This window comes from Erpetoichthys calabaricus, chromosome 4 (genome assembly GCF_900747795.2).
Source record: "Erpetoichthys calabaricus chromosome 4, fErpCal1.3, whole genome shotgun sequence".
In the NCBI taxonomy this organism is placed as follows: Eukaryota; Metazoa; Chordata; class Cladistia; order Polypteriformes; family Polypteridae; genus Erpetoichthys; species Erpetoichthys calabaricus.
The window spans coordinates 236,679,078-236,694,103 of NC_041397.2; the positions used below are offsets into that span (position 1 = coordinate 236,679,078).

At 38.3% G+C, this 15,026-nt stretch overlaps 2 protein-coding genes across 2 annotated transcripts in view; one reads left to right on the forward strand and one right to left on the reverse strand.

Moving 5' to 3' along the window:
* The window catches only part of zdhhc23b (zinc finger DHHC-type palmitoyltransferase 23b), a 30,544-nt gene extending 21,084 nt beyond the window's left edge, over positions 1 to 9,460 (forward strand). The window contains exons 3-5 of the mRNA XM_028800468.2: positions 743 to 1,420; positions 2,363 to 2,530; positions 6,664 to 9,460. Of these exons, the coding sequence (XP_028656301.1) occupies positions 743 to 1,420; positions 2,363 to 2,530; positions 6,664 to 6,937 (1,120 nt within the window). The 3' untranslated portion in view covers positions 6,938 to 9,460. The remainder of the gene's footprint in view (positions 1 to 742; positions 1,421 to 2,362; positions 2,531 to 6,663) is intronic.
* Positions 9,461 to 11,347: 1,887 nt separating this feature from the next.
* Positions 11,348 to 15,026, reverse strand: part of ccdc191 (coiled-coil domain containing 191) — a 45,512-nt gene continuing 41,833 nt past the window's right edge. Inside the window, exon 17 of the mRNA XM_028800472.2 lies at positions 11,348 to 11,699. Coding sequence (XP_028656305.1) covers positions 11,567 to 11,699 — 133 coding nt within the window. The 3' untranslated portion in view covers positions 11,348 to 11,566. The remainder of the gene's footprint in view (positions 11,700 to 15,026) is intronic.

Consider the following 15,026-nt stretch of genomic DNA (forward strand, 5'->3'; position numbering starts at 1 on the left):
TTGCAAAATACTCAAGTTTTTGTTGAAGGTCACAGTCAAATGAGGCAAAGGGAACTACAGTACATCACCTGCATAAAGCAACAATGCTACTCCTAGCCTTCCTAACTGGACACCTCCACATCCTTGGTTATGCCTTGTTGTCCTGTCCATGAAATCCACAAACAGGAGCAATGACATGACGCAACTTTTCTGGTGTCCGACACCCACATTGAATGAATTATATTTAATGCCTAATATTCAGGCACAGCTCTCACTGCATTCATATAAGGAACAAATAGCATGAAAAAGTGGCCCCCACTACCCCATATTCCTGCCACACTTCCCACAACACATGCCAAGGGAGGAGAGACATATTCCTTTTTACTTACTAACATATACTGCATTTTCCAAATGCTGACTTTAGATCTGTAGCGGTAACAGCAGAGAGGATTTTAGTGGCTTGCATTCTGCCATTTCAAGACGGTTCTGTGCATTCCATGGAATGCAATATATGTAAATATAAATAAAACACTTGATATTGCATAGCTGTTAAGAGATGTCCAGGATCATTTCTTTTTTCTAGAGAAAATGAGGAACAATGAATTAAAAATTATTGCTAAAGCATTCTTTCTCTCCGGTCCTATTTGAAGAATTAACCTATTTAAAATGACTCTTGACAGCTCACTGCTTCTGATTAGTCTGGGATTGTTACACATAAATAATGACCATAAGCTCAATTCTTTTATTTCTGTTCACTTTGCAGGTGGCTTAAATGTGAGGCCCTGCCTCCCAATTCCCTAAACCGTGTTTTTGAAACACTGGCAGACAGATGCCGTGTACCATGGATTTCGGGAGCCCAAAGAGTGGATCTGACCGTGTTGCCTCCCCTGTTACTGCTCCCTGTATCACTGCACATTGCAGCCCTACATTTCCTGCTGGCTCTCATAATCCTAACAACACTTCCAATATGTATACTGTGGTACTATTACGTTACACATCGTCAAAAGGGCCACACTCTGTTCTTCTTGAGCCTCGTCCTTTTTTCTCTAGGATACATGTACTACCTCTTTGTTACTGAGGTTGTTCCAAGGGGTGATGTCCATCTGATGCAATTAGCAGCAGTGACTACTGGATTAATCTTGACATTGTTAGCTCTTGCATGGACTAAAAGGGATCCTGGTTACCTCCGAACTATTATGCATGCTAATGTTCACAGCACAGTAAGATACTATCAAAAGCAGTCAGAGAGAGTTGGCAACACCGCTCCTAATGGCATTCATCATGACTTTCAGTTGTTCAGTGAGTCACAGACACCACAGAACAATGGCAATAATGACAAGAAGAGTTGGTGTACAGCATGTAAAATGTCACGGCCTCCTAGGGCAGGGCACTGTCGGATTTGTGCTTCCTGTGTACAGCGGCTGGACCACCATTGTGTCTGGTAAGTGAAAACATTTTCTATATGTTTGATTTATAAGTTCCCCTTACTTTCACACTGTACTTTTGGTTTCTGCTGTCTTAGAAAGCTAATTACTTGGGAATAGGGTGAGTACTGTCCAGTTACTGAGCTAATTTCAAAAAGCCTTAAGGTTCCATGCAGTCATCATTAACTTTTCAGTTTTTTGTCACTGAAGTTAAACAGCAAAATGGATTATTGCGGACCGAGTGAGCAAATAGCGTGGAGTTTGGGTGGGATAGAATGTAGCAGTTATTGAGTGGCAAGAGTTTCACAGTGCCGTAGTTTACTGGCATTACTGGCTGGGATAGTATATACATTATGTCCATTATGGGCACTTCACAGAATTCTTCCTTCTTAATTAGATTAGCATGGTAGAGTGTAATGACTACATTATCTGCAATCACTAGCCCAGGGAGAAAACAATTTCTTCTTTTTAACCATCATTTGATCAGATGGAACACATCCTTATTTTAGTCTTATGGGCATTTCTTCTCACAACTAATAATAGCAGCCCACATTTCAACTCAGCATCCTACATTATTTTTCATTATCTCATATGCAGATATACAACTGAGGTCTTTCTTCTGTTTGATTGACATTGTAGATGGGGTACGTAAATTTTTGTCAAGTGGATTATGTTATACCCACCCCTTCCTTTTTTAGTGTCCGTTCCTGAGGTCAGGTGGTCTCCATGCTTTCCTGCTTATAACTAATTCAACAGAAGTTTTTTATGGGACAAATCAACCCCTTTTCTTTGCTACTGAGTGGGGATGGGTGAGAATTCTTCATTCTTTATTTTTATAGTTCTCATTTTTGAGGATACCCTTAGACAGTTTGGGGTAAAAGAAAATGATGAGTAACGTCATGCCCTATACTCTTCATTTCACATTAACTGTCATTTAGTTATGTATTTTCTGTTTGCAGGATTAACAACTGTGTTGGACAAGCAAACCATTGTGCCTTCCTGCTTACTTTGTTTTTCTTCCTCATGACCTCAGTGTATGGAATCATTTTGACACTTGGCTCCATCTGCAGGGGACAGTCTGTGTTGTTTGCCCTGTTCTACTGTCCCGGAGTATATGACCAATACAGGTAACTAAGCACAAACCAATTAAATGAAATAATAAAGCTTTCTTAAAAAGACCAAGTGTGGAGTGCTGAATGTGTGGCCGGGACTATTACAACAAATAGAAACTGGCCTCAGATGTGATCAAACACTAGGTCTGAATGTTGGCGTCAGCAATTTCCAGCATTTGCATGATTCTAAAGAAGAACAGAAGCTATTTACTATTGAGGTCCTGATATGATTTTATTCATAAAGCAGAGGTGTTTTAACATTAGGCAACTTCATGATAACAAGGTGGGCTTCTAGTAAATGTTTTCCTTTTCTGTTAATCACTTGGCACTTCAGAAATAATAAGAAAGAACAGTCTTGATCTGGTAGTGCAAACGTTGAAAAATCTTAAGAGGTCAGAAGATAACCCCATGGAGTCCAAGGACAGAAACTTAGTTAAGGGCATTAGGAAGTTGTAAACAGAGTCTGTAGGTAAATAAATAGACTACTGAATCAAGATACTGACAAAGAAAGAGTGGATTGTAAACTACAAAGACAAAGTTAGACAGTAGTCTAAGTTTAAAATTTAAGGGTGAGCAAGAAAATTAACTATGTGGACTAGAACATGGGAAATCTTTATGTATTTAGTCTTTAGTAGTAATTAAACATCACACACAAGTCCAGTATTAAGGCAAAATGCTTTCCCTAATCCACTTAATCCATTTTAGGGTTGCAGCAGGGGCTGGAGTCAATCCCAGCAGCTTCAAGCACAAGGCAGGAACTATGCCTGAATGAGACAGCAGTTTATTGCAGGGCTGACGTACACACATATTCATTCACACAGTCTTTAGTTTCACCTTTTCTTTCCTGTGACATTTGTTTCATTCCTCAAGTCTTCCTTTTCCTGCACCTTTCTGCTGTTCCTCTTACTCCTTTCCAGTAGACTGTTCTCTATAGGCACTGCTATTATCAAATTAGCCTAAGCCTCTTGATGGAAATCTTAACACTCAATTTTTTGAAATCTTTCTTTCTTTTTAAGTTGTATTACTGAATTCTTTGCTACACTGGTCAGTGTTGTGCTTTGCTTCTGTATATGGTAGTCCTTTTTGTGATTTTTTTCACACCCATAAGAAAAGTGCTTTTATTATTATAATATTTGTTATGGTTTTATGTTGGTTAGAACAACTTTGTATTGGTTTCATTTTAATAATAACAAATTTTATTTATATAGCACCTCTCCCATGTTTTTTCACAAATAAATACAAGTCTTTGAGATGCAGACGAAAATAAAGTGTACCAAGGAAAAATGTTAGCGGCAACACTCAAAACTTCACCAGAGTGCTGTGAGGTTGGGGGTTTGAAAGCCTCTAAACTTTTTGTGATTTTTGCCATTCTTTACTTTGATGTTTGCATTGCCCGTGTTACTTGATCAATCTGTACACCAAATTTTATTATGAGTGACAATATTCTGTTCTGCAAACCGTGCTCTTTTGTGAGCAACTGAACAACAGGGATGATGATGATGATGCAAGAGTTACAAAGCAGAAGGATCTAACTCATGGATAGAACTTTTGTTAGTCTACTTTATGATGTAACTTTTAAAGATAATTTGATACATTAGAGCCCACCTAAGTTTGCTAAAAGGGAAGAACAATTATGTATGAGATGCCATTTTGTACATAAGTCATTCTTACCTGTATACTGAAATGTTTACACTATGCCGAGATGTGTATACAACTGTAGTGGTACACATATTATATACTGAAATGCTTGCGTTGTAGTGATATTTTTACATTATACACTGAAACACTTATACTGAAATGCATGCACTGCATAGTGAACCATGTACACTGCATTCTAAAACCCTTAAGCAGTTCATGTGACAAACTAAATAAGACTGCTTTAATATATATCATTATGTCCCAAACATTATGCTGCCCCGAAAGGTTTGGGGGGGGGGGGGGATCGTATCGTGTATAAAAAAAAATGTCATTTGTACATGGTGTGACTGACATGTATGAAAATACCTTGAAATTAAAGTCAGTCAGTCAGTCATTTTCCAACCCGCTATATTCTAACACAGGGTCACGGGTCTGCTGCAGCCAATCCCAGCCAGCACAAGGCGCAAGGCAGGAACAAATCCCTGGGCAGGGCACCAGCCCATCGCAGGGCACACCCACACACCAAGCACGCACTAGGGACAATTTAGGACTACCAATGCACCTAACCTGCATGTCTTTGGACTGTGGGAGGAAGCCGGAGCACCCGGAGGAAACCCATGCAGACACGGGGAGAACATGCAAACTCCACGCAGGGAGGACCCGGGAAGCGAACCCAGGTCTCCTAACTGTGAGGCAGCAGCGCTACCACTGCACCACCATGCCGCCCTTAAATTACAATAATTGTATTTATTTTTAATTTATGTAGCACCTTGTGCACTTCAATCAAGTTTGAATTGTTTGATTTGTAATTTTAAACTGTGGAGTAGAGGGATAAATAAAGGAAAAATGTGTCTTTTTCTCTAAACATTATGGAGGGCACCATGTATATGCTAAAAAGTAGATATGAATAACATATTTGCAGATTCAAAATGGATTTATTCTTTCAGAGTGAGATGAGGGTGGTGGGGGAGTTCTCCATAAAGATTAAAGCGTCACAAAAGCAACTACACATAATTGATGATCTAGGGGAGCTCTCATGAAGCGTATAGTGCTCTGGGGAAATCCCATGGACCATTGAACACTGCTAAGCAATATAGCACAGTCGATGAGCTTTGTCCACAGTAAAGTGACAGGGTAACACCTATGTTAAAAAATGCTGTGTAGCACTGTTAAAGTTGCAGATGACTTGTATGTTAATGGAATGTCACCGCTTCTGGTTAGCAAAAGCAGCTTCCTTTTCACCAGGTGCCCTTATTGCAATATGAGTGCAGTAAATTGCTCTGATGAAGTTAGCAAAACTGGACACTGCTGTGAATTGCTTTATGTTAGCAAAAGGGAACTAAAATACAGTCTATATGTCGTATTCATCACGTTTGAGGTTTAATACGTTGGTTATGTCAACGCACATTATAATAATGGCTAGTTGATATAATAGAATTATACTCACAAGTCATCTTTTAGCTGGTTTTCCTGCATTTCCGTATGTGACCAAGGGTGCCCCCAAGATATCTCATTATGTATATGCAAATGCTCCCAAATCCGAAAATATTTAAAATCCAAAATACTTCTTTTACCAGGCATTTCAGATTAGGGATACGCAGCCTCTATTATATGAACCTGACCTCTTAATGAATATATAAAACAAATATCGTAAAAAAGACATCCAACATACAGTATGAATGGGGCTTGAGCACCTAGATTATTTGACTGTGATATTCAACAAATGACCAGATAATCTTGTGTGCAAAAGTCAAAAACTTTTACACAGTGGCCTTCTATAGCCAATTATTAGACTGCATTTTGCTGGAAGATTTTTTTTTCCTCATTCCTCTTTAGAAAAATATATATCAGCTCTGTGGGGTTCCAAGGTTGTATTGCATAAACAGTCCCCTTCAACTCCTGCTCCAGCATTTCAATAGAAATTAGGTCAGGACTATGGTTTGCCCATCCCAGAATATGACGCTCTTCTTCCTACTTTAGTGGACGTATTTGAACATAACAGATCATTGTCTTGCTCAAACATCCATTTTGTCCCCAGCTTAAGTTTTCTCTGAAGTATTCTTTGACAGTTCCCAGAATTCATTATTTCCTCATGATGATTGTTTTCAATTATTTGACTTGGTTCATTGTGTGTTTAGCTTTGAAATAAAAGGAATTTAAAAACAGAAGCTCCACCTATACTGCTAAAAATAATAAATTTTCAGACATCTGACACATAATACAATATTGCATGTGTTTGTATGCATTTTTTGGGGAACATGACAAATTAAAAATAAAACCACAGTGCAGAACTTGTGAAACTGGTAAAGAGCTTCTGACTTTAAATTTGCAGTGTAGGCTATCAATCTGTACATAGTCAAATTTATGAGCTATTTAGCCCAGATCCATAATGGAATTGGTCTCTTATCATTGATATATGGAGGTAGACTTGTGACTTCTATGCTTGGCCATTTCACTGGTCATGTGTTCAACCACAGAAAGACCTGATCTCAATTTTTTTTTTCTTTCAGCTCCGCACTCTGCTTCACTTGTACCTGGTACTCCACCATTGTGACGGCAGGAATGCTGCACTTGTTGGTCATACAGCTTATTAATGTGAGCTATAACGTGACAGAACGGGAAGCTCGCATTGCACTTAGGCAGAAAACTGCTCGCAAATACCTATGGGGACTGATCATCGACACAGGCCTTTATAACCTGGGCTTTAGCCACAACTGGCGTGAGTTTCTGACCATGAGTGCCTCTGCTTTTCCATCTAAACTAAGGCTGGAAGATGTTGTGTAAATGACAATGAGACTTTTCTGGGGTGCTTTGGTTTAAAGTTGTCTCAACTCGTATAACACTACAATGTAAAGCTACTGTAGATGTTTACTTCTGGTAGGAGCTCTGCCTGACTTGTGTAGCCACAGAGGTACAGTGTTTGTTAGGGAGAAAAAAAAACATGTAAGTAAAGGTACAGAGTGCACTATTGAATGTTTAGAGGACAGAAGTTCAGTATTATGAAAATTGTATCTGCCTGGCTCTACAGAGAAATCGAACCAAGAGGTTATGGCTTTATAGCAACGTGAAAGCATTAAACAAGGAATTAGGTAGTACTGCCTCTTTTCATTGCTAGACTTATTAAAATATCACAGAATTCCCAGCTGCAAATGACTTCTGAAACATCAGCTTACCTTTCATTTTGAAGTACTTGTAGTGAAAAGTGACTGTGTTATTTTAAAGATAAACAGCAACATTTATTTATTAGGCTAGAAACCCAATGGACCAATGAAACACTAGCTGAAGAAACAGCAGAGGCCTTGTTTCTGAGTGGCGCTAGAACTAAGTGGAAACTACATATTTTGAATGTATTACATTTGAAATGCAATATTTCCTAGATATGGAATGTATCTTTATTGTCAATGCAATATCACCGTATCAGTGAAAACAAAGAGCAATACTTGTGCTATTCATTTGTGTTTTGTGCAGCAGGCAGGCAGACCATTTACACAGGCTTTTATGTAACTGCAGCACATGCAGGGACAAAGCATTGATTGCACAAGTCACCCAGATCTTTATAGAAGCCACCTGTCGAACACTGAAGCTTCAGGTTTGTTAAAACGTTCTGCAGCTTATCAAACAGTTTTTAAACTGGCTCACCTTTTGGTCTTTCTCAAGTTATGCCAGTTTTTTAGTTAATATGTTGTTTAATTATTTTTCCACGTTTGTTTTTTTTAATCTCAGAGATTTATCTTCTTAACCCAAAGAGCCCAATGGCATTTTAATGTGTTCTATTACCGTACAGTGTGTCAACATTTTACAATTCTGGACCCTGAGTGTCTGCTGGTTTTAATTGATAATTACTAAATAATAAACCAATTTCATATTAACAATTTAGTAAAAAAAAAAAAATGCTTGGACCAATGACCAGCATTCATCTGTGCACCTCAGCAGAATGTGTTGCCATATGGAAGAAAAAAGTAAACGTTCAGAGACTGTCCACGTGCCACTGTGTTAAAAGGAGACAGCGGGATTGGGGAAGTCAACAGGCATTTTGCTTACTCACTTGTAGCATTACACAGTCAGTTTGGCCCCCATACTTGAGCACAGATGTATCTGCTTTTGGACAGTCAGCAAATTTCATTCCATTTTAACAAAAGAACAGACAATTTTATATTCAAACAATTCAGATGGTGACTGCTGAGCATTTGTACTGGAACATAATTATACAATAAACTGTGACATATGCCAATTGTTTTAAATCAGGATGATATTTGAATTTCACACTCATTTGTAACTTAAACTAGCAGACACAGTCAATTGCTAGAACCAGAACTGTAAAATATTCATATTTGTAAGATTTCATAATATTGCAGGACAATCATGACCATTGCAGGTTTTCTGAGATATTCCTTGTCCCTGAAATACATAGAAACCCTTGTCATTTGAAAATGGGAATGTAAAGCACTTCTAAAATGAATGACTCAATGTAGTATGTAAATCAGCTACTGTTTAGCACAGTTTTGAAAGCTCAAGCTGGTGGCAGAGGTTGATTACTTTGTCATCAGACAGCCTCTCCTCTTCCAGCATCTGTTCAATGCCAGTCAAGAGAACTGTACTCTAAGTCTATTTTAACTTGTCACACTGCATAAATTAAGCCAATTTCTGCTTTCAAAAATTAATGGAAGTAGAAACCACGACCGCTTTAGGGATCTAAATAAAAGCAGAGGAATTCCCAAACCATAAAGTGGACAGATTAAAAACTCTAAATGTCCCGACCCAAGAGAGTCTCACTTTCAGACGAATCCCCTTAAAGTGGCAGCAGGAGGAGGGCTTACAATAAACCTTTAAAGAGCTGCATCTTGCTACCGTACACTGGCTTGGCTGTTATTAAGACTTGTATTTGATCAGCGAGGTTCACAGTAGATTTATCTCTTTCCAGTTTTATGCTCAGTTGCAGGCTTTCTGATTTTGTGAATAAAGATCAGTGACTAAGATGCTGGACATGAAACTAAATGATAAGTGATTTATTGAACAATCGCCTCAAAATAGTGCCTCTCCACTCCATATTTAACCCAACACTGAACTAAACTGCCCGAGGTTCAGATACAAGATAAATAAGTGCATATTGTTTGGGCTGTTAATCATGAAAAGCACTGCATACACAGACTGACTGAAGGGGCTATATTCGCAGAAGGTCTGTGTTTAATTCTAAAAAGAAACTTAGCGGGACTTGATTGTATGTATATTTCTTGTTTAATTTTTGTGAAATCTTTTCTCAGGTGCTATTTGTTTGAATTTGTACAGCATAATAAAATGTAAACTTTCTAGGTATTGTTTTTGGACCTTTTTTTAGTAAAGAGTTGAGAATAATAAAAATCAGATTTGAATGATATAAATGTAAAATTGTGTGATAATGTAATATTCAACCTTTATAAATTAGTATGGTTGCTGATTAGTGATTTAAAAAAAACAAAACATGGAAGACATCTCATAGCCACATACCCTGTGCAGGTCAGAGGCAAATCTAGAGAAAGACAAAGCGAGTCTGTGATCTCTTAGTGTCGCTGAAGATGGCCGTGAGTGAATTTTGCTTAAGTCTAAGTGGGAACAATCAGACGGCTCACTGAGTGCCAATTTGTAAACCAATCCAATGCTTCATGAAGGGTGTACTCCGAGTAGCAAAGAGCAGATGTGCTCATGTAAACCTGGTTAAGCTTCTGATTACGATGAACAGGCCACAGATCCAAAGTCTCCTAAAATGACCTCTGTTAAACATACAAATGGGTGTCGCATGTGCAGAGAGCACATGTTAAAAATAAAACATTTTTTCAATTGCAACAGCGTGTTTAAGTAAAATGAGATTACACACTGGCATTTGAAGATAGAAATGGACTAGTGGTAAAAGTGAATGTGTTGTTGCAGGGGCTATGTGTACCCTCTGTTGTTTAGTTTTGACAATAGTCTTGGAGTCAATGTACGGTATGAATTGGCAGCTATATTTGCGAGAATGAGTTGCAAAATATGCATTTGAAGTAAACAATATGTCACGCCCCTTCAAAAGGAGTTGATAATAAAGAGCCACAGGAGTTGCAGATTTCAGTACTCAAAACACCCGAATCAGTAGATGTGCCTAACAATACGAGTTGAACCATGAACACTGCTGCACAACATCCACTTTCTGACTGCACATCTATGAAATACTGTAACTAAAGGAAGTTAACGTTACTGTGCAAATGCAAACATGCCGTGTCCTGCCAGAATATAGCTGCAGCATTTAAAACCTATAGTATATCCACAGACCACAATGCTTATCTACACTCTACTTGCTGTTGTTATTCCATGTAATGATGCAGTAGTCAAAATGACAGAAAGAGATCATAGTAGACCGAAGCACATTTCAAACGTTTGAGCCAGGTAGGTGCAGTGGTCTACATCTGTGTGTGTGCGTCTGTCTCCACACTCATTACAATGCACAAATTAACCATGAAGCTTCAGGTACCTTGTACTACGGGGCTCCTGAATTTTAGCATTCTATTTTCTCTTAGTATCAAGTGGTTTGTTCAGTTTTTTTTTTTTGCTTTCTCCCTGAAACCCCAGCAGTTCTAAGTACACAGACTGGAGAGACTGCAGGCGGATGTTCTAGGAAGAAGACCTGTGTATGGTGTCCTTGCAGCAGCCAACTTCACTCCTGTCCACTACAGACTTTTTAACAAGTTGTTCCCAGGTTCTGCGGTGGGTTGGCGCCCTGCCCAGGATTGGTTCCCTGCCTTGTGCCCTGTGTTGGCTGGGATTGGCTCCAGCAGACCCCCGTGACCCTGTGTTCGGATTCGGCGGGTTGGGAAATGGATGGATGGATGTTCCCAGGTTATTTAAGAATCATGTCTGCCCAGTGAGATAAGTGATTTCCTATGGTAAAAACATAACACATATGAGTTTAAAACAAAAAAAACAAACTAGATTTTGATTAATTTAGTATCATTTAAGGGGAAAGCACTAGACTGAAACTGAACAGAATGCAGGAATGTTTTCCTTGGTTTCTATTAAAGAACATCTTGGAGCAATCAGAAGAATGGCAGGACAACAATTCTGTGATATGTATGAGCCAGATATTATTATTTCTTGTTTTGCTGATGCCTTTATCCAAGGCGACTTACACCATTTGAGATACATTTACTTTTTTACATTTCTTTTCTTGTTGCAGTTGGAGCACAGGCAGGTGAAATAACATACTTATGGTCACACAGTGTCAGTTGTAGGATTTGAATCCACCATCTCTGGGTTTAAGTCCAAAGCTTTAGTCACTGTAGCTGCCTGCAGTTAAGGCAAATGTTCAATTACCATGTCAGACACAGTTCATTAATATGGTATTTGATTTTCATGAAAAGAAACACGTTCTGGCTCATATTGTAAGGCTTGCTGGACACAGACCTTTCATGAGCCAAAATCCGGAAGAATCTCTGCCACCTTCTTACGAAGTTTTTCCATTCTTTCTTCCTTTTGTCTTTCTTCTTTCAAGAATTTAGGAAACCTTCGCCAGGCTCGGAAGGGAGTAAGTATTTGCCTCCTGAAAGATTGCAAGCAGATCATAGTTAGACATTCTCGTTTAAAAACAACAAAACAGATCTCAAGGCAGTCAGCATTACAGTAGATGAAATAATGTAATGAAAAACGCTTAATCCAGTTTAGTGACGGGGGCAAGGCAGCAATACACCTATATATGTTAAAATCTGTGGGGAGAAAAAACATAATTACACGAGAATAAGAACATAAGAAATTTGGCAAACAAGAGAAGACCATGCATTCCATCAAGCTCAGTTGTTCAGTTAATAGCAAAACTGTCTCAGTCTCTAATCCAGAGCTTTCTTAAAGGTTGTCAGAGTTTCTTCTTCAGCTACATGTCTTGATAGTTTTTTTCTAGATTTCCACAAATGGTGAGTAAAGAAGAGCTTCCTTGCTTTGGAACTAAATGCACTTACCCTTTTATTAATTTGGATAAAGTGCAAGTGTCAATTTGTGTGTCTGTCTGATTGCTATGACTCTGTTATTCCAACAGATGGCACATCACAAACATTTTAGTAATAAAATGCATTGCATCTGTCACTCCAATAGATGACGCATAACAAACATTAACACTTCTTTTGCAAATGTTAACACTGGGGTCTGCGTTGTTTACTTAGATATCAACCCATCTTAGACTGGTAGCACATCTAGGTTCCAAATAACATGCCAATGCCACACCTTTAAGAATCAAATGTGGGCTTTGAACCCCGGAAAGGATTGACTGCACAGCAGTGCTAACGGATTAAATCATAATTGGAAATGATAGTGTTGAGGGAGAAGAAAAGACTTTGGGGTCTAATTGAGTGAAAAGAAATACAGCATATTATCTCGGTAAGATAAATGAACTCCTTTGTAAATTAAGACAGATAAATGAAAAAAGGTGTGCTGTTTTATATAATTTCTTTATAGACAGATTACTGGGTTAAAATGGCAAAAGGCCATCTCTATACTCCAAATGAGTGAATTCACCTGAGACAAAAATAAAATTTTTATTGCAATTTATATAAACTTTCCCCAGTTTAACACCAAGAAATGGCTCAGTAAAACAGTCTTATTAATAATTCATTTTACATCTCAATATTCTACAGACAGTTTATTTTTAGGCCTGTTTATCACGGATTGTATTTTTTGCTCAGCTTATTTTCATTTCAGTTTATTTCATAACATGTAACATGATACACCGATTAGTCTACACATTTATTTTTATACAGTTCACTTTTCAGTGGTGTTTTATTATTAGGGTTACACTGAATTTGCTAATTGAATTACAACATTAACAGCACACTCAAGAGTTCTTGTTCACAACTTCACATAAGGTGCTGCTGCATCACACCATATTACAATATTAACGACACAGTCATATGATGAATGCCCGCTTTAAATATCCATTATTAATCCTTCACATATGCTGGGTAAAAATGACATTCTTAACTACATTTCACTCATTTCTTCTGCAATTAAAATGCCTACAGACTGCAAGCAGCTTTTAGTTCTCAAATAAAATGGGGAACCCAAGCAGACTTTGGGTGAGACTTCCTTGAGATGCACAATTCTGTACCTCCTTGATGTCAAATGACTGTGATGGTTCACTGTAATGGTATTTCTGTTTTTATATTGTGGTCTATAACCAATGATAGGTCATTCCAAAGATGATTTTCTTTGGTGACACTCAAGGAGGACAAAGTAGGCCCTATCCCATTCTTCTAACCTTTCAAGTGGCACACAAGGTGTTCTCTGCTAAAATAACAGTTTGACGAAAATGGAGAAAGCCAGGTTCCTCTCCCTCACCCTTATTCAAGACGGACATGAGCCAGAGTGGCTGAACTGTTCTACTGTTGCCCAACGTTATCGGCTTGCTTTCTGAACTTCTGATAACCAGAGGTGTTAATCAAAGATATTCATCTTAAACTTGTAACTTCTACCTAAATTCTTGCTTGGTAGATTATGTAAAATACCTCTTGGTAATCAGCGGGGTCCTGTTATTGTGCCATTTTTAGCTGAATGCTGAAATCTTTCTGTGGTACCCTGGACTATACATTTAACCATATAGAATGCCAGTAAATATTTATTCGGCAAACAAAAAGCTACACACGAAACATACACCTCCATGATAGATAGATAGATAGATAGATACTTTATTAATCCCAATGGGAAATTCACAACATATGCACTTATTAAACCTATGTATTAATCGCACATGGTTGTACTTGTATTTTGTATTATTTAGTGGTTTTGTAGCATAGAAAAATCTAAATGTGAAAAGTTCTAATCATTCCCGTCCCGTTCTTTGTTTACACAACTCGGGAGATGTGTTGCATGACTGTGATTGTCACTGTCCTTTCATCACAGGTTGTCACAATACTAATTTGGAGACATTACCCTGCTTATGTACCCTCAGTTGGATATTTTAGTGTTATTAGTTTCTATGGATGGGTGGAATAAAACTAAAAATGTAAAACTGTTAAGGGCATTTTGGTACCGGAAGTAAATGACAGCTTTCCACTCATACCACTTTACCTGATACTTGGTGGATTAGCTGGAGAAAAATGTGCTTAGACGTGCTGGAAACTTCATGAAAGCTCCCTCGTTGCTACAGTGTGCTTTGAGGTGATCAACTTCATGGGGGGTGGTGTTTGGGGAATCGCACCTCCATTGCATCAAAGTGATCGAGACTTAACATGGAAGACTCAACTGTGCTTCAGGGAGGACAACCTGCCACCGCCCTATTACTCTGACGCACACTTTATGCTATCAAGAGGGAATCAGTAAGCAGAGCAGTGTGGAACATCAGGGAGGCTAGAGTAAGATGATGGGGTGTTAAGAAGTTAACTGTTATTTGCTTCCGAACCATTTTGTTACAGGTACAGAGGTCTACAAGCTGGTATCGATACCAAAGTCAGAATTTTAATACCTTTCCAACACTATTAGTTTCCAGGCAAGCAGGCCAAGTACTAGGTATCATTTCAGTTTTTTAACTCCATTTGTGTCCTTGACTTTCGATTCGTTAGTTTACCCTCATGTCCTGTTTGCCTGGTCTCTCTGATCTGGTTTTGAACTCTTTCTGTCCCTCACAATGTTTAGCTGCATATTTCTATCTCCTGGAGATTATTATTCTCACAATAATACTTGGAGACAAACATCTCATTACAGTTTACAATTCACTCAACTAGCGGGGCTGATGCTCTTGAGTATTTTTCCCTAGGTTGTGTGTGTGTGTTTTTGGTTTTTTTTTGGATATTTTGGTTAATGTATATTCTGTTGGGTTTATTATTGTGTATTGTTGTACAGTACAGGTACTTCCCAGGTTATGAACACCCGACCTACGAACGAG